At 33.7% G+C, this 21,011-nt stretch overlaps 1 protein-coding gene across 1 annotated transcript; it reads left to right on the forward strand.

The window, feature by feature from the left end:
* Positions 1-11,827: 11,827 nt before the first annotated feature.
* LOC130635822 (growth/differentiation factor 8-like) lies at positions 11,828-20,628 on the forward strand. The gene is made up of 3 exons (XM_057445310.1): positions 11,828-12,083; positions 17,272-17,539; positions 18,000-20,628. The coding sequence occupies exons 2-3, from the start codon at positions 17,272-17,274 to the stop codon at positions 18,656-18,658; spliced, it is 927 nt and encodes a 308-aa protein (XP_057301293.1). The 5' UTR covers positions 11,828-12,083; the 3' UTR covers positions 18,659-20,628.
* Positions 20,629-21,011: the final 383 nt, after the last annotated feature.

Below are 21,011 nucleotides of genomic sequence, written 5' to 3' on the forward strand. Positions count from 1 at the left end.
TAAATTTTAAGAGAGAGAAAAAAACATCTACACATTTTTTCAAAAGACAGATTTATACACTGCACTCGTCAATATAAGATATAAGTCAATTACCATATCTGTTAATTGACCGTCCGAAAAATCTGTGTTGGCCTGTTGATGGCCGCAGTTACGACCGAAGTTGTAATTAAAAAGTTAATTCAAAACAAATTGATTTTTTTATATTTAGAAAAAAATAAATAACTATATTTCACAACAAAGTATCTATATACCTTCCCTGCAACATTTTTGTATGGGGTGGCTAAATGAGGTTTAAGATGTACTTATCGTGTTTACTGGAAACATCAAAATAATATTCTTGACTTACGATAACCAAGAGAGAGCTTCTCTTTAACCTTTTAATCTTAAAAATTTTAAAAGGTGTGTTTAGTAGATAGACAGAATTGTTTTTTAAAGCATGGAAATCAGATAAGTAATATTTCCAACTAGTGAAAGTAAAAGAATAAAAGCAGCAGACGAGTAGCAAGTTTTTTGAAAGAGGACGGGTGCAATAGTCCACTATATAAACCATGACTGACAACGATTTCGACAAGCCATAGTGGAAAGCCTCCTAGCAGGCTGCTGCGCCTTGACTCTGTTATAAATTCGCAGTTGCGGCCAACCGCTGTTCCTAATATCAGAAAAGATGCCATGGACGTCATATTTTCTAAATTAAAACTGCATGTCAATTTAAATTTGTTCCGCTTACTGACTCTTCAGAGGACAGGTTTGTGTGAAATCAGAGGTCATAAAAGATAAAGAGTTAAAAATGATCTTACAACGCGTGTATGCCTAACAAATTTAATTACCACATGTGCGGATCAAACCATGTATTGAGTGAGAAACTGGGTAGTCACTGCTGATGTATCTCAATACATTCAAAACAGGACCCACGCTCAATGCAGTATTTCCAACACTAAGTAGCTATCATGAAAATGTGGAAATAATAATAATAATAATAATAACTGCATGAAAATAGTAGGTTTTATGACATAAAGATTGTTCTTGAAAAGGTTGCATTCTAGACTAAAAATATGAAAAGAAAAAAGCTAAGATATTGTGCTTAAATTGAAAGAAAAAATTGTTAGGTAGCGATTGCGAATTTTTCTAAATTTTTTTGCATAAACGACGTAAGCGAAAGTTACGAGCTTATTGAAGCAAAAGGGAAATCCTTGTTTACAAAACCCTAAACAAGAAGTAATTTGAACTGTAAGGTAAGGTAAGGTGTATTTTTTTCACAGGATATCCCTTTTTGAGTTATTGACAAGTAGAAAGTACTTCATACAAGTACAGAAACACGCAACCAATTGCGTCGAAACAAATTTATCAACCTTGTTCCTAGGACTTTTCTGTGTTTTGTTTTCGGAGCCAAGTCAATAATAGCCTTATATAATCATTGATTTGGGTAATAGAGTAGCCGAGAGACATAAAATACACAACAAAAAAAATTCGGCGAGACGATCATGGTTTTTATCTTCCTATTAAAAATTGAAATAAACAAAAACAATATGGACGGGGTTTGAAGTTGCCGGGACACTTTGGTTAATTAATTTGTTACCAACATTTTCAGATTTTTTTTCACTTAGCTAATTGAAGCACATTCAGTAGTATCAAGGTCTGACTTACTTGAAAAAACACATAGACTGACATTACTGTTGCTGCTGCTAAATGTGACCTTACATTGAAGTGGTTTGATTTATCGTTATTTAACATTAAATTGATACACCAATCCGACATTCACGCCCCTTTTTGAATTTATTGGAAGATGTCGGATTGGTGTATTAACGTAGTGAAGACACTAAACTTTTGTTTGAATAAACTCACATCAGAAAAGCCACATTTATTGGGTTTAGAGCTAGTTGGTAATGTGCTATGAAATAACTGGAAGTCAAGTATAGTTCTTGATTTTCTTTCATTCCAAAACACAAAACTCAACTATGTCAAAAAAATAACATAATTATTTGGTTTACTTAACCTTTCATCTCAGGAGTAAATGCAGAAAAAGGAGAAAATCACCCATTGAATTCAATTTGAATTCAATGGACAAACTGGAAAGTATTTTTTGATTATAATTACTCTTTATTTATTGTTTCTATTTCTTTCTCTAGTGAGGGAAGTGCGTCATAAGAGGGACTTGAGGTGTATAGGGTTTGGCGGAAGCACGTTCGCTTCCTCTGTCTGGCGTTGGCAATTACGCAATCGTCTCAATGCAAGAAATGCTATCGCTTGACCTCTTTCAGAAAATAAACTTTGTTATGGCTTACACATTATAGTGACTAAAATTATGAAATGTTAATTTGGTAAATTGTTTCGTTTTCAGAGTGTTCCATAATTAGTTCATTTTCGGGATTATTTTACACGAAATTGGTGAACAGTAATCTCCCGTAATACAATTTTTTGTCCGAAATGTTTGGCGAATTATTTTACCTTATTCCAGGAAATTAACGACCATGAAATTAACACGAAGGAAATTATTGCTTAATTAATGCTTCTAACAATTTATAAAAAAGGAATTTAATTACGCAGTTTAGCTCAACTGGCTTACAAAAAACATACGCGAATCAGAAAATATTTTTATTTTCATTATGAGAATGGATTCATTTTTTGTTTCAAACTTTTCAAGTATCAGCCACCCTACAGTCTTTTTTGCGTTAATTAAACAAGGAGAACTAGCTAATTTGGAAGATTTGTATTGTGTTTGCTGAGAAACAATTACAGGTTTTAAATTAACTATTCTTTTAATAAGTTTCCTTAATTAACGCTAAGTTTTTAAATTTGCGTTAATTTTGTGCTTCGTTAATTTCCTGAAATGAGGTATGTTGTGCTAAAGATACATGAAATAGCGATGCCCAAAATATGCAAGGCGAGCAAATATTTGAGGATTGAGTAAACCACTGCTTTTTTATGAGCTAAAGGCTAGTATAACTGACTCTCCCACGATGATCACGATAACAAAGTGCATCTAACAAATTTGGTAACACGCCCCTTTTTAAAACGTCGTTACTATGACAACAATGTTTCCTGTCATAAAGGGAAAGACAAAGGGGTCAGTATTTCTTAATACTATCTTTTATGTTGAATTACAGAAATGGAAGATAAAAACAGAAAGAACAAAATGAAAGTAACATTTGTAATGTGGAGTATTTTTACAAAGTAAACAAGTTTTATTTTTATTTTTAGTAATAAATCGTAAAATCAGAAAAGCAAACAGATTTAAATGTTGTTGACATGAATTTCTTTAGTACCGTTATTTTTAGGCGGGATAATTCGTGTTAAAATAACACGAAAATATTCTATTTTCACGGTGTCGATATGTTAAAATCAACACACGCAAGACATACCATAAATACAACTGTAATATTTATACAAAAGAAACGAGAGAAGTAAACCCATTCGGATCCCAGTCCTGTCTAGTTTATCCTAAAACAAAAAAAGGAAGAGAAAATTCTTAATTACCGATCGCTGTTCGCATACAAAACGCACGTTTTTTTCGTGATCTTTTCTTGAGTACAACTTCCTCTGTCTAGAACCTTTTATTTCTTTGATATTCTCCTCATCCTGTCTTAGCTGGAGTCTTGGGAACAAAGTCGCTGAAATGTTTACACAGACGATTAGGGATGTTTTGGGGGGAAGGCGATAACATATAAAAAGGGGGAAGATGTGAATGTTGGTGTGTTTTAAAAAGTGGAAATTCCCGACATAACAGGTTGTTTAATTTTTAGATGCAACTTCAAGCAAAGTGATTACTTAATCTGAGAAGGTAAAAGTCTTTAATACTTTTTTTACAAGAAATAGCATGATTTGATAGAACACTGTGGTTGACTAAGAAAGCCTTAAAACGTTCTCATGTTGTAAGTTTTAACAATATTTTTATATGAAAAGCTTCACAAAGCCTAATGTTCGTAATTAGTTCTATTTTTTTTACTAATTTTCTTACAACATATGGTTTGTTTACATTGAAAAAGCGTAAAATTTGAGTCTGTAACGCCTTAATCAAAAATTTTTCAAAAATTTGGAAATGGTTACACATCACTCGTTCTATCTCTTCTTGATGTTGAGATATCAAGCTATCATTATGGAGATATCTAGCTATCATTTTTATACGATCATGATACAAACGTTGAAAACAGAGCACTCAAAAATAGATCTTTCAAAAAATGATATTTCAAGATCATAGTAAGACATATTTTTAGGAAAAGACCCTATGCTCTGTGATGATGGTTACTGTGTCAGCATCATCACCTATCTACGTCATTTTATGGTGACATCTAAGTGCAATCTATCTACGAATTTTTCTTGTTGGTGCTTGCCCCAAATTCACAGCAGTTAGCAGGAAGCAAACCTATTTGTTGACAGATCGGAAGAAGAAAGTGACCAGGACTTTTCTCTCAGGAAAGTCCTGGTCACCAACATTTTGGGTTACCTATCTAAAGAACACATTTTTTATATAAATTTAAGCGGTGCGAAAACTCAACAGAGTACTTCCATGATTTTAATTTAGAATATAGAAGGCTTTATAATGAGAAGAAAGAGAGTTCCTCGATGTTCATGGTTTTTTTTAAGAATTGTAAGCTATGACATTTAGGACTTTTAACTTTCATATATAAACCATTTAGAACATATCAGCGAACGAAATCAAAGATTGTATGCATATTAAAAAATTCTCAGAACTGAGGCATATAATGTTCTCATACACCCAATGTTCACCGAAACAAACAAATGTCTCTTTATTTTGCTGTCTTTGTTCGTACATTTTCCCTCTACTATATTACCAGCATGCGTGTCAGACGAAGGAAGGGGCTAAATAAAAAGCTGCCAGATATGAACCGGGTTGGATGTAAACATCTTTTATGGGTGACTCTTGTTTTCTCCTACTATGTCCTGAGCTTTAATGGAATTCACATAGTGAATTACAAAACAGACATAAAATTCTAGCAGTAAACAATGGGCAAGTCTTCATAAATAACGCTCTAAACTTTTGTGCTTTAAGCCATTGTCTTGACTGTTTCAATTACCATGTAGAACCCCTGGGAACGAGGTTGATTCAAGGTTTAGTTTTCATTGCTTTAACTTCAAAAATTACTCCTATGTTTACGTTTTAAATCGGAGAAATCTGGCTTCCATGCACGCTATACACGTTATAAAACGTGTATAAAAATTATGACTAAATAAATGTTTATACCTCCATGGATAAAGACTATTTTGGCATATCTAACTTAGCTCAGCTTCTCCATGTATTAGCTCCAAAAAAACAAGGATTATTTCGACAGTTTATTAGCGGGATTTTGTCGACAAAATGCCGTAAAAACTTACGGCATCTTGATACAGTAAAAAGTGATAGTGTAACATGACTGAGTGATTTGCAGCTTTTAAAAACTTAACTATACTCGTGCGCTTTTAAAATCAAATTTCCTGTGTTATTTAAGACTAAAGTTCTTTCAAATTTTTTTAATTAGCAAAGTGTATATATTACCATGGCAAGTAGTTCAAACAAGGAATTGTATTACTCATTAAAAACGCTATATTTTATTTATTTATTTATTTATCCCACTTTTGTTAGCTCACCTGTTGTTCAAAGGGCGGGCATTAAAAGAAAAATCTTTTAAGATCAACATTGTGAGTAAACAAATAATTTTATATAATATATAATGAAAATATTCTCTCACAAAAAAATAGTATTTCCTACACATTTTTTTAATCCTATATTTGACGCAGGATTTATGCAGGTCATCCAAGATTCTTCATGAGAATGCCAAGGATGTACTAGGAACAACCGCAAGCCTTTCAATGTCTTTTAACATGTGTTTTAATTCATATGTAAAATCCTCTCAGCTTCTTCCTGTCTTTCTGTTCATTATTTTGATTATATAAGTAGTGTGTGTGTGCGCTGGGGAATCATTTAAGCTGGGGAAGCTTTAAGATTTTTACTTTTATGGCGCCCTGTAGCAAAAAATACAGTTGATTTGTGAAGGTATTTAGTTTGTGGGAGGGTTAGGTGTCTACAATAATTGCGAGCTTTTCAAGCATTAACAAAATAAGTTAATGTCATAAAATTTGAATGTCTTCTACTGCAATCACAGATAAAATTGCGTTCTAGTTGTTAAAAAAAGATGGAAATAAAGGCTGTATATTTTCCACTTCTACGATCCGCGTGTAAATCTTTTTGCAAAAACTATGATATATCCTTACACTCTTACAGACACTCTTCTCACATTTGGTACCATTGGGTAGTCTAATTTATCCTGTTTCTAAAGTATTGGGGATCACTTTGAAATGACAACCTTATTCTCAGAAGTCATGGAGGTTTAAATGTGGGTTTGTTTTTGTCTGATCTTTCCTGGATACTTTCGCAACTTGCCCTTTAATAATAATGATAGGTTACATAACAGACATTTTGTTTATAGCATTTCTGACTGAATTATATTTGCAGTGTCATTAAAACATATATCAACCTTGTTTCTAGGGCATTTTGCCTGTGTGGCAAACTTGTTCGCCCCGTGATAACAGCTCCAAGCAGTATAGCCTGGGGATAAGGATGGACATGCACGAAAGAGGGAGTTTTTTTAATATAGTAATTATATAAAGAAATCACGAAATTCTTTTTCGAATTTTGACATTCTCCTTAAGATTCGAGGGATTTGAGCCTCATTTTAAATGTGTGTAACTCATAAGAACATATCTTTGGTGGAAACTTCCTCATAACAAAAAGGATTATTTTTTTTTTAAACTTTGGGTGGTCATATTTCTTAAAAAACGCTTTTTAACAAAGACGAAAAATGTGTAATACCGTAGTACAAGTTTATCTTGGCACAGGGAGGACGGTTAACAGAGAAGAGGGGATACGAAACAACTTGTAAAGATTTTTGTGGTGACCTTACGTTTGATCTTGTCGCTGTGAAAGAGGCTGAACATCTATAATTGGAAAACGATCTTCGAAAGTCTTTTAAGTATGTTTATCTTTTGTGTAGTGTTACATGATGACCTCTTTACATGTGCTTGTTTAACGTCCAGAAACTAGTATCTTTTTTTGGATGACGTCAATCACACACCTAGTGTCACGTGCCTACAATTCAACACTGTAATGCAGGAAATCTCAAATAGACCCCTATACAGTCAAAAAAGGTTACTCCTAACGGAACTAAAACGTCGACTACCTCTTCAATACACCTTTTTTTTTAAAAAAAGACCAAATTCGAACAATTACCCCTAAAATTGCCAAAATTTTAAACAATCGCTGAATAATTTGCATGGGTCAAATAAGTGATAAATGACTGTTTAAATGAAATAAATACTTTGAAAATAAACAATTTACCCAGGTAAATAGCTAAACAATGTTTTGGGCGAGGTGCAAAAAATGAATACTTTTCTCTTTCCTTAAAAAAAATGAAAAAAATTTTTTTAAACCAATTAAAAGATAGAAGGTACTATGTTTCTCATAATTTTTAGCTTAAAAATCAGAAGTTAACTGTGTGTTTACGTTTGTTATGAAGTATTTCCCTATTACTTTGTTAAAATAACTAATTTTCGTAATTACTTTTGCAAGAACGCAAATAAGAACATTTGTGGGTGGAATTGTATGATAAAATAAGCACATCCATCTGAAATTTAGACATTCATTTAAAAAACACACACAAAAAAAGTGCATACGTCACTTTGAAAAATATTATGGAGAGCCTACAATCTCGGACAGTGTGAATGGGATTTAAAATAATTATGCACCCCCCCTTTCCCCCACCCTAACAGTGTTGATTGAGCACACCATCCAGGCATTCCAACACTGTTTTGGGGGTGGGAAGGGAGGCAGGAACTGGGTGGGGAGGGAGGTAGGAACTGTGACAGAATCAGATTGTGTTGCAAAATACCAATATCCCAATATACACTGTCCAAGATTGTAGTTAAACAAATATATTTTGCAGGGAGGAAACTACAGATTTTGTTTACGCTATTTGAGCCGGTCTGGTTTGATATATATTTAAGCGTTTAAGGCGCACGTCACAATCCCCATGGTTACAGATATAAATAGAATACAATAGCTCGTAAATCTTAAAAATGCTGGGAAATCTTAAGGAATGCTATGAAATATTTGAGCATTTTTGTTTACGTTCGCATGTATTGCTCGCAGTGCACTTTGTCAGTTAATACCTATCAAATTCCAAATCAGACGTTTGTTTTCAAACAGGACGTTTAGTATTGTTCTTTTGTGAATTTCCACCTTGGCAGGGTGCAAAAAAGGATATAGTTAAATCGCGATAATATAACTTTCTTTACCGAATTCTCTGATAGAGGCCCATATATGAGATTTGGGTCAAATTTAAGGTACAGAGCAAGTGATCTAGCAAAAAATAAATACTGATCACTTTTGCAACTGCGCAAATACTATAAGACCATAAAACTATAAACCTTAAACACTTCACGCGAACGTAGATTTATCAGGTCTCAGTAAGAATTTTGAACATAAAAAACATTTTCATTATTCTTTGCCGACTGAAGTAGCAACATACAAATTTGTTGAAACTCAATTCAGAAAATTGGACACCCCACAATGCACCGGATTATACAAAATAAATGCTAATATTTATAAATAGTCGGTGGCCTGGTGTGCATGTCCTTTATATCCCGCATTTTATGTGTCTCACTACTGCTGCACCATTTTACGTAGAGACAGACAGACGACATCTAATATTACAAAGACTAGTCGTTAACCTGTGGAAAAATCCACGCCATCGCCCGTCCTTTATATATATTGCATTTCGTGTTTCCGTAACGGACAGACGAACAGACAGACGATGGCTATTATTAAAAAGAAAATTCTAAAAATTCTAAAAATTTGCACATTCACTTAGGTATAGCTACCATTATTAATTTTTATGGGAAAATTAATAATGGTAGCATTGTGCAATTCGGGTTTTGATTTTAAGCCGTTGTTTTGGTGATAGCTTCTTCGGTAGTTTCGAGTTTCAAAAAAAGTTGGAAAAAAACTGTGGAAAGTTTTCCGCTATTGGTTAACTTGGTCAGCGTAAATCCATATAAACACCCCTCAATCAGGCTAATCTACCTATATTAAAAAAATTCTAATCTCGTGCAGGTGAGATCCAACTTAAATGATTTTCTCTTAAGAAGTGTAAATCACTATACATAAAAAAGCGATGAAAGTTGTTGATATGTTTTTAGCTCACTGTTGTTTCTGTTTTACAGTCGTTCAAAAAAAAAGTGACTGAAAATATTGCGCAGTGGCACTCTTGGAGTCTCCTGCGGACCAACGCTCTTTACTTTTAAAATCCTTCCTGCTACAAATTGATAATTTAACTTCACTAAGGACTTTTAAAGCCGTCCTATTGTCAGATGGTGATTTTTTCTTCCCTTTCACCTTATGTCATCACTAACCCACTTTTTTTACGTTAATCTAATAACTTTAATGGTTAGTATATATCTAAGTTCCAAATGAATCCAAACTTCACGTATCCTGACGTAGGACATATGGCTACACGTTTCTGATCAGCAATTAGTTTATACAACCACTGAGACCTCATATCGATGAAGAGCAACCCTTGATTTCAGTATATAAAAAAAACATTTATATCTCATATTGGAAACAGACGTTGACATTGTGTTATTGACCATCTGTTACCTCTTATTGTTCTCTCCAACTGAAAAACCCTTGAAGGGACTTAGGGTTCCATGGAAACAGCGTAAAGGCTTGTAGATAGCATGCTATTTAACCTAAACAGCAAAATAGAAACACGAAACTTAACTCCTATACAGATTTTCATTCTCATCATCAGATGGTCCTACTATGGCCACCCTTTCCAAGCATAAAACGTTTGGGCGTATTTTTAATTTATTAATAACTTTTATTACCGAGATTGTGTTTAAGACAATTTTGTTATTTTATTGCTGTTTTCAGCTTACTATTGCTTCATTAGTACAGTAGATCAGGAAACAAACAGATGAAAAATGACACAAGATATTGCGAAAGTCGCACTATTGGAGTCCTCTCCTCTCTTGCGGACAAACGCTCTCTACTTTTTAATCCTTCCTGCTACAAATTGATAAATCAACTTCACCAAGAACTTTTAAAGCCGTCTTATTGTCAGATGATGATTCTTTCTCTATTTTGACCTTTCTTCAACAGGCCCAAAAATTGGCGTTTTTAGTATTTTCTATTTGAAAACTTTGGGAATTGCCATGGCAACCGTGTCAATAAATGTAGTCCCCAATTATTTTTTTTGAGCATTGTTTACACTAGAATTCTGTATTATCGCAATTTCTGGTGCTATTTGATACTTGCAGCTGACGAAACTTTCCCATAGTCAACTTTCCATAGTGAAGCCTGTCTGTCTGTTTGTCTAAATTTAAAGCTCTGTCTAATGTTGTCATTAGAAAAAAATCTTCTTAAAGAAACAACGTTTGGTTATACAACAATAATAAATTTGTCTATATGTCAAACATGGTATAAAACATTGAAAGTCATTTTGATTTAAGTTTCTCAATCAAATTTTACTTATGAGATCACATTGGATAACTCTATTCTGGAATTTACATTTCCGTAGACTTGTAATTTGGAAGCTTTATCAAAACACCCTCTTTCCAAATTTATGTGTATACAAGCCATGTTAAATTGATTATAATAAAAAAATCCTGTTTTCTTTCTTCAATAAAAATATTAACAAAACTGGACAATAATGGCAGTCATCTGCAACATAATCAGCTACTGTTATAAAAAATATGGTATTAGCTTTTTTATGCTCTCTTAGGATAAAACTTCTGAAGGTCACAAGTCCTGGGAATATAGATTCTCTTCTTGTAAAGAATTTATGAAAAATCTTTAGCAAAATATCCGAAGATGACATTGTTCTCAAGGGGTGTTTAACATGTATTTTAAGTTTACACAATATGTCTTAAATATTTCACATTTTTTCTACAAAACATTTACTTGAAATAAATGCTTCTCTGTAATATTAGGCGCATGCGCACTAAGGTACCTCAAGTAGCGAGACACACGAAATGCAGTATGAAAAGAAGGACGATCCGTGAATTTTTTCAGTCTAACAAAGGTTTAAAAAAAATTGAGGAATATATTGTTTTCGAGACGTTTAACTTTAGGGAAAGGCAAATTGTGTTCGTGTTCCTGCAATGCTAAGCTGTCACGTTTAGTAATTTTACAAGATTGTTTGTAGATTATTAAGGATATAGTAACATACAATCTATCAACTCTTCAGGAAACGTATCTCTTACGAGAAATTTTTCACAACATGGGTAATGTTTAAAATAAACGGTATTAGCTCATTTTGATTTCTCATTTACATTACCAAAAAATCAATATTTAAAACTGGTGCTACGGACTAGCAAATACGATATATCTTCATTAACTTTGTTGTGATGCCGTGGACTCTACCACAGGCTAAACACTAGTTTGGAGTACAAGCAATTCACATTTTTCATCGCGTGACAATAAATTTCCAAAGTTCAAACATAGGGGAGTGTATTTAAGATGGGATTACGTACGGAAATAATCTTCTTTTGTTGGAATTTAAAAAATGTTTTGTAGTTGGAGAAGCTGAATAAGAGGTCGTTTCACCCTTAATAAGTATTTTTGAGAAGGGAGCGCCAGTCGTCGACTAACAACAACTGAAAACAATAACAAGCAAACATATTTACCAGGATTATTGCCAAATAATGTATTTTTAGGTGGTCCCACAATCGTCAGTGGTTTTGTAATGACAATAAATACGTGATCTAGATGCGCCCTGGGAAAAACAATTTATGTTATAAACAGTGAAAAGGCGTTAAGTAAAACACATGTTTGAAATTTTTTTCGATGCTTCAAACTCGTGAGAAAACGAAAAAGATATTTTTCTTGTGGTAACTCGTTGTGCTGTCAAAATAAACAATTGAAGTATCGTGCTAGCTATAAATTGCCATGCAATGCAAGATTTTTTATTAAAACTGAAGACACAGTCGAAACTAAAAGCCTGACTAAGCCTGACATACGAGAAAAGACAGCTTTATGTTTTAGCCTCGTTTTTACCCGTAATTTACATGTGGGGCGCAAATACGATATAAAGGTATTATCTTATTTATTTTGTCTATGTTTGTGTTATTTCAATTACTAATTCTGTGTTTATGCTTTCAATTTATGATTTCTTTATCCACACTGAGGTTTTGATAGATACATACCAGATACAGAGAACAAAACCAAAACTTTTTTGCGGTGAAATTAGTAATAACATTTTTGTTCAGTTCTGTGTTTGGAATAAGTAAACCTCCACAAGTCTGTTACTTAGTGCACAGATCCCAATTCAACCAACACAATTTAATCTAAGGGGAATTGGAACTAAGTTGTTGCTATTTTATCCATTTTGTGACAACATTTTGAAAGCCTTGTTACTATCTCAACTCCATGGACATACTTCACCTAAAACTGAATTCACTTTAGGTGATTATGATCTTCGCGTATAGAGCATAACTCAGCTAGTAGGAAAGTTAAGAATGACCCTCACGTAAATTTCTTTTGTATCAAAAAATTGACGCTAGGGATGTTAGATTGATGGGAAGTGAAGTGACCCTCCCAAAACGACCGCCTCCAAACAAATAAATACGGTATATAAACAGACAAAGCAATTCTTTTCTTGTTTTGTTTCTTCTGTTCTATGTGTAAATGTGAAAAGTAAATAGTAGATTAAAAATATAACAAAATTATCAAAAGACAATCTAATTGTTTGATAATTTTGTTATATTTTCAATCTAACAAGGAAACAATTAATCTGAATTTTTTTACGTTCGAAAAAACTAAGAAATACAAAACTTAGGTTTTTTCATTTATTTCCCAACTGATGGATAGATTTATGACGTCAATTTGTCACTCTGAACAGAAGTTGACAGAGTTCTGTGACAGTTAGAAATTTGAGCATGTGAAAAAAAAACATCACACATCAGAAGAGCAGTGACCGTTTGTTTTTTGTATCAACAATCTCTCCTTCAACTAAAATAATAGTTTCGTTTGAAACTTACAAAATGTCAAATGTTTAAAATCATAGCGATTTGAAGTAGATACACTTCTCATCAGAATGGCTTTTTGAAGTCTTTTTTCACTCAACAAAAACAAACATTCAAGCGTTTGATTTCGCAATAATTCAAGGATGCTTGATCTGGAAAACTTACCCTGGTAACAACATCTAAAAATAGCTTTGCAAATCGCAGTTTTGTCACGTGTGTGGGACTTTACTTTTTAAACATAAATACACACGCCCTTCATTAACGCCCAACCAGTTTACGCCAGATATTATTGGTGTTCTATATAATGCCGTTGCGTTAGAGAGAGCGGTTTAGATGATATCCAGAGAATTTGTTCATGAAATTTAAACCAAACCTTATTAAAAAAATCGGGTTAACTATCAGTTTAAAACAACATTTTCTTGTAGCCTCTTTTCCAGCTTGTCATATATATGATTTTAAAAGAGTTAGTGGTTGTTAAGAGACTGACTTAAAAAAAATGAAAAACGAGAAATGATGTTAAGAGTGTGGCATTCCTGACAGCAGGTTTCTTGTTTCAGAACTTAACCCTTATAAATCAGGTTCTCCGTTAGCAAAACAAGATTATATAAGTTAAAACTCTAGTGACGTGACAAAATGCTGTTTCAAAATAAAAATACTCTAGCGTGGGTTACTTGTGGCTTCAGAACAAAATGTGCATTTCCTGAGAGTCCCTTTAAAAGCAATCAGAAACAAATTCCTAAAAATTATATATATAAGAATATCATATTTTCTCCAATAACATACCGGTGTTATTTTTATAAAGAATATCAGCACGTCTCATATTTAAAATAGTCAAATATGTTGTGGTTTTGAAGTATTGTCTTGAGTCAAGTCAATCTTTATTTTCGAGCCAACTTTCCATCACGTAATTAGACAAGGTAAACATATCAATGACACTTTGATAGGAATGTAACATCGCATGATCTATCTCAGTGACACTATCTGTCAGGTTATCAGTCAAATGTTACTATCATGCATCTGGAACAATGGCCAAACCGTTTTTAAAAACCTACCTACAGTGCAACTAAATTTCTAGAATAGTTTGATCAGCATCTTAAGATTTTGATTTAGCGAACACTGGCCGTACTAACACGTCTTAAACAAGGAGATGATCTTAATACACCACGTTGGTATGCGTTGCAAAACAACGTTTGTATGCGATACATGTCATGTAAGCATGCGTTGCTTTTACGCGTTATGTGTGATATGCGCGATGATCCAGAACGTTTGTATCTAGGCACGTTGTTCATTTTCATTAGAAAGAGTTCATAATTTAGCTAGCTTTTTCGTCGTCCTTAAAATCTGCTGTTATGTTATACCAATGTTTCGTCACGCATTTAAGAAACTTTTTCTTTTAAGACAATTTTGGCTACATATTTTGAAATGCATATTGCCTTCCACGCATATTACTGATCTGATACATTTTTTTAATTCTTCTTGTGTGGGCTAAGTATAGAATTTCGAAAGTTGGTAATCTTGTAGTCTTGTAGGTACTGTCCAAATTCGTATGACGCTTAGAAACGTAGCTAGCATAAAGTAAACATGATGAACTACGTAAACAAGAAAAAAAAAATGCAAATAAAATTGAAATGAGATATTTTTTTAATTATTGCAGACATTTTGACATACTATGCTTGCAACATTCCATTTTAATTGGAGAGCGACAAAAGATTATTGAGTATGCCACCCGCGAATGAATTTTAAAAACATTTATCCAAAAACCGCGATTACAAAGAAAACATACAATGGCAATAGAAAATTTTAGAAACACAGAAATTGTTCATTGTTTCTCTCTTCTCAGATTTGACAATGTGATTTTCGTGAGCTGACGTCAGAAGTTATAAAATCCACATTTCTCACAGTCCAAAACAAAATCCTAATATTGTCAAAAAGTATAACATCATTCTCGTCCCCAGAGCTCTTTAAGATAAGTCTTGGCAGATGTTTTCAAAGTATCTCGAAAAGCGCCGGGCACGAGAATGTGAAACCGCATTTTAAATTTACAGCTGTAAATATAATACGCTTCAGACTTCAGACTAAAAATTTGTAATTTAGGAATTTTTTAGTTTTACGAATTACACATGCGCATGCGCCAATTATTAAATTTAACTTTTACACAGTAATGAACAAGGCCCAATATTTTTAAGCGCCCCTTCAAATTAAGCGCCAATCTAACAAATAAATTTATTAAGAACCAAAAGTGCTCATTCGACACGTTACAACAGTAACAAGGAATTAGCAGATATAAAATCGTAATAGTTTACCATAGCGTCTATTGCTGCTTCGACCTTGCACAAAATCTTCTTTTAATAAAGCCAATATGTATTTTAGTACTGTCTTACAAAAGTCGTGCTCTTAGTAACCACAAGAAGCCTTCCTCGTGGTTCTCCATTGTTATTGTTTATTAAACAAAATGGTGGATTTGTAAGACAAACATTATCAAAGTGCCCTTACCAATTCTCGTGAATAAACAAAAAGAATGAAGAAATTGTATTGCACAAAATAATTTAGTTGTGTATCCGCGGCACGAAAAAAATGACAGAGGTCATTATCAGTTTTCACATGCGCAGACACAGATAAATATTGTTACATTTGACAACCCACGGCTTATTACAAAAAACAATCAAATAAAAGTGACAAAAATGGTCTCGTCTTTAAATTTCCAAATAAATTGCGTAAAATAAAAATTTTACGCAATTTATTTGGCACTTAAAGCACCCTCTTTGTTTGTTTTTTATTTCTCATTGATTTCAAAAGTGGTCTGGGTATTAAGTTTTCTTAATAAGTGGATGAGTAATTAATGGGAGGCTCTTATTGGATTATATGCAGAGGTTAAACCTCTCTTTAATTCTGTAGTAAACAGCAACTTAATCCCCAGTCCTAATATGCACGATAATATAAACAATCTCTAGCAAGTCTACAAAGAGGTCTGGTATCTAGAATAGGCATTACGTTACATAAACAACGTTTCTGTGTACATAAAAGTGCATGCCACAAAAAATACAGTCACACTTCTCAACTTCTCAACTTTTACTGCACAAGGTAAGAATATATTTTTCTTAGACATCAAACGACAACTCAGACATGGTATTTTGTAGACGGTGCTATAAAAAGCAAGCTATTAATTATTACTTCTATTAAGGGAGGAAATTCGGATGGGGTATAGAAAAGTTACTTCTGTTCTGTTTATGCGTTATTTCTTGGTGCATCCAGTTTAGGAGAGGCAGAGAAGGTGTAGTGGTAGGGTTATCAACTTGGATTTAAATAGGATTCTAGGTTCGGGTCTCCACTTTGGCGCACTTTAAATGTAGTGTTGTCAGTCCATTAGGAGCCATATACTAACCGCTTGAGTGGCAGGCAAGCAAGTTAAAGCGATCTTATAATTATCTCTAGCGGGTAGTGTAACCTTGTTACCGTCGCAAGGGAAGATGAGCTGACCGTTGGGATAGAAACTCTAAGGACTGGAAAACTTCCTGTCACTTACTTACTTGAAGAAACATTAGTAGCAGCTATATTTGTCATAAGCAACAATTAAATATTTAAAAGGCGATTTGTAAACAATATCAGGCTTATTTTAATATTGAACTTGTTTGTAATGGAAAAGCTTATTTTTCCGAAGTTGACATTACATAAATCATATTTGGCTGTTTGGGTGTACATGGGTAGTTCTTTGACAGGATTTTGATATAATCTTGGATTTTTTTTTACTTTTAGTTAAACAACTGGGAAACAGCCTTTCTTTTTTAAGCAACCGAAGTCCAAAGTAGAGTGCTTATATAAACAAAATTTGTATCTGAGTTTGCTATACAAAAATTGGTAATTTTTCGAAAGAATTTTAGATATTTCTCAAAATTGTTCAATCCTGTTCAAAAACTGTTTTGCAATTTTCTTTTTTTGTAACTTTTAAGAAAAAATTAATAGTCAGATATAAAAGTCTACATTTTATCTTTAAGTGAACATAATTAACTGAGTTTACAAAGTTTAGAAATTTTACAGTTAAACGGGAACTTTCTTTGACCAATTAACCTCAATTAACCTACCCTACGAAATCAAAGGAGGTTTTTGTAGATTGCTGCAGAACGTTGCAGGACGCAAATACAATATAGCTAAGACTTAATGGGAAATGCAAATGTTTTGTCTCCTGAGGGCGCAAGTACAAAATAGTTCACAAAAACAAAATTTAAAAAATGTTAGTTATCTTTCCTTTTTTTTCTTTAGATGTATACCATTCGCCTATTTAATTCCCGTCATGCAGTTCTCTGCATATTATTTTTATACCAGACATTTGGAGCAGGTTTTGCACAAGAAGAAGCAGATAAAGAAACGATTGAGGCGATAAAAAGACTGATCCTCGATGGATTGGGAATGAAGTCAGAACCTGTGATTGATGAGCACACGATAGAACGCTCAGTTAAAGATCACGTTAAAAGGCACAGTAAAGTGGAACATACAGTATCCAAAGTCAGCATAACTCCTACCAAAACAGGTAAAAACATATAAGTCATGTTCACACTATTAAGGTCTTTTCTCCAGTTGCGCGTGCTCCCAGTAATACCGCTGACCACTTCTATAACGTTTGTGTGCAGACGCCTAAACATCTCTTAATCCTATCAATACCAGTAATTTCGTAAGTGTGAAAGGTTAACCATTGCACAAACAGATACACGCCTTAACATATTTGCATAGGGGTTTTTAGCCCTCTCCCCATTATCCATTTCTTTTTTTTAACACTTTTCTCCCCATGCCCGTGTCATTCCGCTCCTACTTTTCATTTTCGTGCGGACAAAAATGACTAAACAACCCTCCCCCCCTTTCTAATTTTGTCTCCTCTTTTTTCACCCTATCCCCCCTCTAAAGTGTGTCCCTTGTATATGACTACATAAAAAAATTCAAAACTAGGTCTTATCTCTTCTAGATAATAGATAAATGTGTCTATATTTTTCCAGGTAAAAGCATATTCGAATTCGATGTTGGAGGCACTGGTATTTATGGGAATGATCCTGTTTATTTTGCTGTTCTTAATATCAAACTTACCGCCGGGATCACAAAAAATAAAATTTTCAAAATATCACAGGACGGAAAAGTTATTTCTAAACCATCTTTGAGCGAAAAAGAATGGATTTCCGAAGACATTACAAGAAATCTAGTTAACTGGATCAAACACAAATCAGATAATTTGACGAAAGCGTATGTACTTGATATTAAACGGGAAATCGGAAAGAAAGTCCCTCTTAGCATATATCTTGATGTCGAATATCGTAAGCAGATATCTCGCAGAAAGCGAATGGTAGAATGTAGCATGGGACAAACCACGTGTTGCCGAAAAAGCATACATTTAAAAGTGAAAGATTTCAACTGGGACAAATGGTTTTTCGCGCCAAAAGAATTTAATTTTTTTTATTGTGATGGATCCTGTGAGAACCAAAAAAAATCGAAATATGGCGGATTACTTTCTGGCCACATCAAAAACTATAAATCTACTGGTTGTTGCATTCCAACTAAATTACATGGACTACGAGTGATGCACGTGGACGAAAGGAAAGGCATTTTTGAAAGGGAAATCCCAGACATAATGGCGGAGTCATGCGGCTGCAGTGGAACATAAGTCAAGCCAAGAAATAGCGTTTATTTACGTTTTATAGATAACTCACCACTTTCTTTAATGCTAGAGGTTGACGTTTATTGACATGATAAGGATTGAAGAAACGTTTGTAAGAAGTTTGCAGAAAGGTAAAGACGTGTAAAGAAATATAATAAAAACAGTCTGACTAAGAAATTAGTTTTTCGACCATTTTAGCTCTATAAAAAAACAAAGACGTGTCTGACGAGAATATATTCTTCCTTGAGCGGGAGAATTGGTTATTTGTAAATGTTTTCCTTAAAGAAGGTATGTTTAGAAAAGAATGTTGTTTTTTGTATCACGAAGTTGAATCGTTACGTAATTTCCAATGCCTTATTTTATGCTATGATTATTTGGGACCCCTTTGCATTGCTAAAAGAACTACGAGACTGTCCTTTTGTTAAGATTTCATGTTATTTTATGTCAAACACATGGTTTAGGTTGTGTGAGAAATGTGAGAGGTTTAGGTGAACACTGCATAAAGTGCATGTTATGAACTACCACGAAAAAAAATATCACGCAAGAATTAAACGGAGCTAAACGTTATTTTTTTTCTTTTCTTGTGATATATATGTTCGTCCCTAAAGCTTAAAGCAGGGTTTCTTCCGTCCCCAGGGTTTCGTCCGTCCCCAGGATTTCGTCTGTCCCCAGGGTTCCGTTACTTTTTGTGGTACTCTCGGACAACAGATTTAATAAAGAAAATTAGTGTGACGGAGGGTCTCCATCCAGTGAGTCGTCTATAACAAATTTCTGCGTAGTTTGTGTTTGAAATTGTAGGTTGGAGCGAGAGTCAAACACATAAAGCTTGCGTTTTTTGTACCTTATTTGCTTCTGTAGCTTAAAATGAAACTTTTAAAAGCAATATAACTTTATTTTTGTTTATGGACAAGCAAAGATGTACATATGGTGATCGGTATACATCAGTTATTGTTCCAGCCTCCCAAGCGATTGTTTCGAATTTTTAAAGACGATGTATGTTTCGGCTTCTAAAATATTCCAGAATATCCGAAAAGCAAGAAATTAAAGAAATATGATTCAGTTATGAATATCACGAATGCACCTATATTGAGTTCAATACTCTTGAAACACACGTATGAGAAGTTCAAGCATCACTTGAAAGTTTAGGGTTATACAAGAACACAAAAAACGCAACAAACACATCAACACTCGAAGTTATTTAAATATTTGGTGTTAGTTTCCAAGCACCTATTTCTGATCTCCAAAACTGACACCCGACACGTGCCATGTGCTATTGACGTCTGTACAATGACACAATTTTGAACTCAAAAGAGAGAGAGAGATGTTCTCGATTTTGTTTCAGCATTTCTTAAAATTAGCTAAGAAGATCTGGGAAATAGGTTGTTTCATAATCTACGGCTTCGAGAAATTTAATATACTACGCTGCGCACAATTTTTGAATAACCAAGACAGCCACCATATTGACACAGCGCCAACAACAATTCAAACTGATAGAAAAAGGAGAGCGGCGGTAGCTTAAAATAGATGTATGAACCTGGGGCAACTTTATATACTTACAAAGAGGCTTAGAACTAAGTGTACCTGAGAGTGAAAAACTAATTTTGTTTTCGTTTGCAGAGTTATAGGATAGTGTTGTTAACCAAATACGCAATCTGGCAACTCTTGCCCTTACATCTGCCACTCCAAAAAACTGCCATATCTATAGAGTGGAGATTAAAAGTCAACCACTTGTTAATTGAATAATGACGCATCCTTTGCACTGTTTATGTGATACAAACCTACTTCCTACAACCTTTCTCCAAGCTAACCCGCACCATAAGAGGATCAATCAACCTCGTTGCTAGGGCATTTTGCCTTGTTGATAAAGTTGATAGCGGCAAATCCGTAATAACAGCTCAGGGACTAAAAGACTCTGAGGACGAGGTTGAGAATCAAGTTCTTCTTTTTTTTTAACATGCATTGTTCAGAAAAAATTCGAAAGCTAAAGTAATGAAACAGTTTAATGGTATTCCTTCTAATTTCAATAAAGATTTCATAAATTCTACATAGTTCAGAAGACTAAATAAAAAACAGTACCGAGACGCCATGATAAGGATTAATCCTTTTTAACTTCAATGACTTGGTGACGTCTAAGCCACAAAAACTCATTCCTGAAAATAACATTGAAAATCAGCTATGGCAAAAAAGAGTGACGCGCGTTTGTTCTTTTGTAATATAACATAAAGTTAGGAATGTCCTAAGAATATGGTTATCTTTATATTTTACTTCCATTCTAAATAAAATATATAAGCAAAAAAAAAAAAAAAAAAAAAAAACATCTGATCATTATTTTCTAAAAAGCATGTTTTTCATTGGCGCA

Source organism: Hydractinia symbiolongicarpus, chromosome 3 (genome assembly GCF_029227915.1).
Source record: "Hydractinia symbiolongicarpus strain clone_291-10 chromosome 3, HSymV2.1, whole genome shotgun sequence".
NCBI lineage: Eukaryota > Metazoa > Cnidaria > Hydrozoa > Anthoathecata > Hydractiniidae > Hydractinia > Hydractinia symbiolongicarpus.

Coding starts and splice junctions, on each gene's coding strand:
- LOC130635822 (XM_057445310.1), top strand. CDS start 17,272: ATGTATACCATTCGCCTATTTAATTCCCGTCATGCAGTTCTCTGCATA. Junction 17,540..17,999: donor CATAACTCCTACCAAAACAG/GTAAAAACATAT, acceptor ATATTTTTCCAG/GTAAAAGCATATTCGAATTC.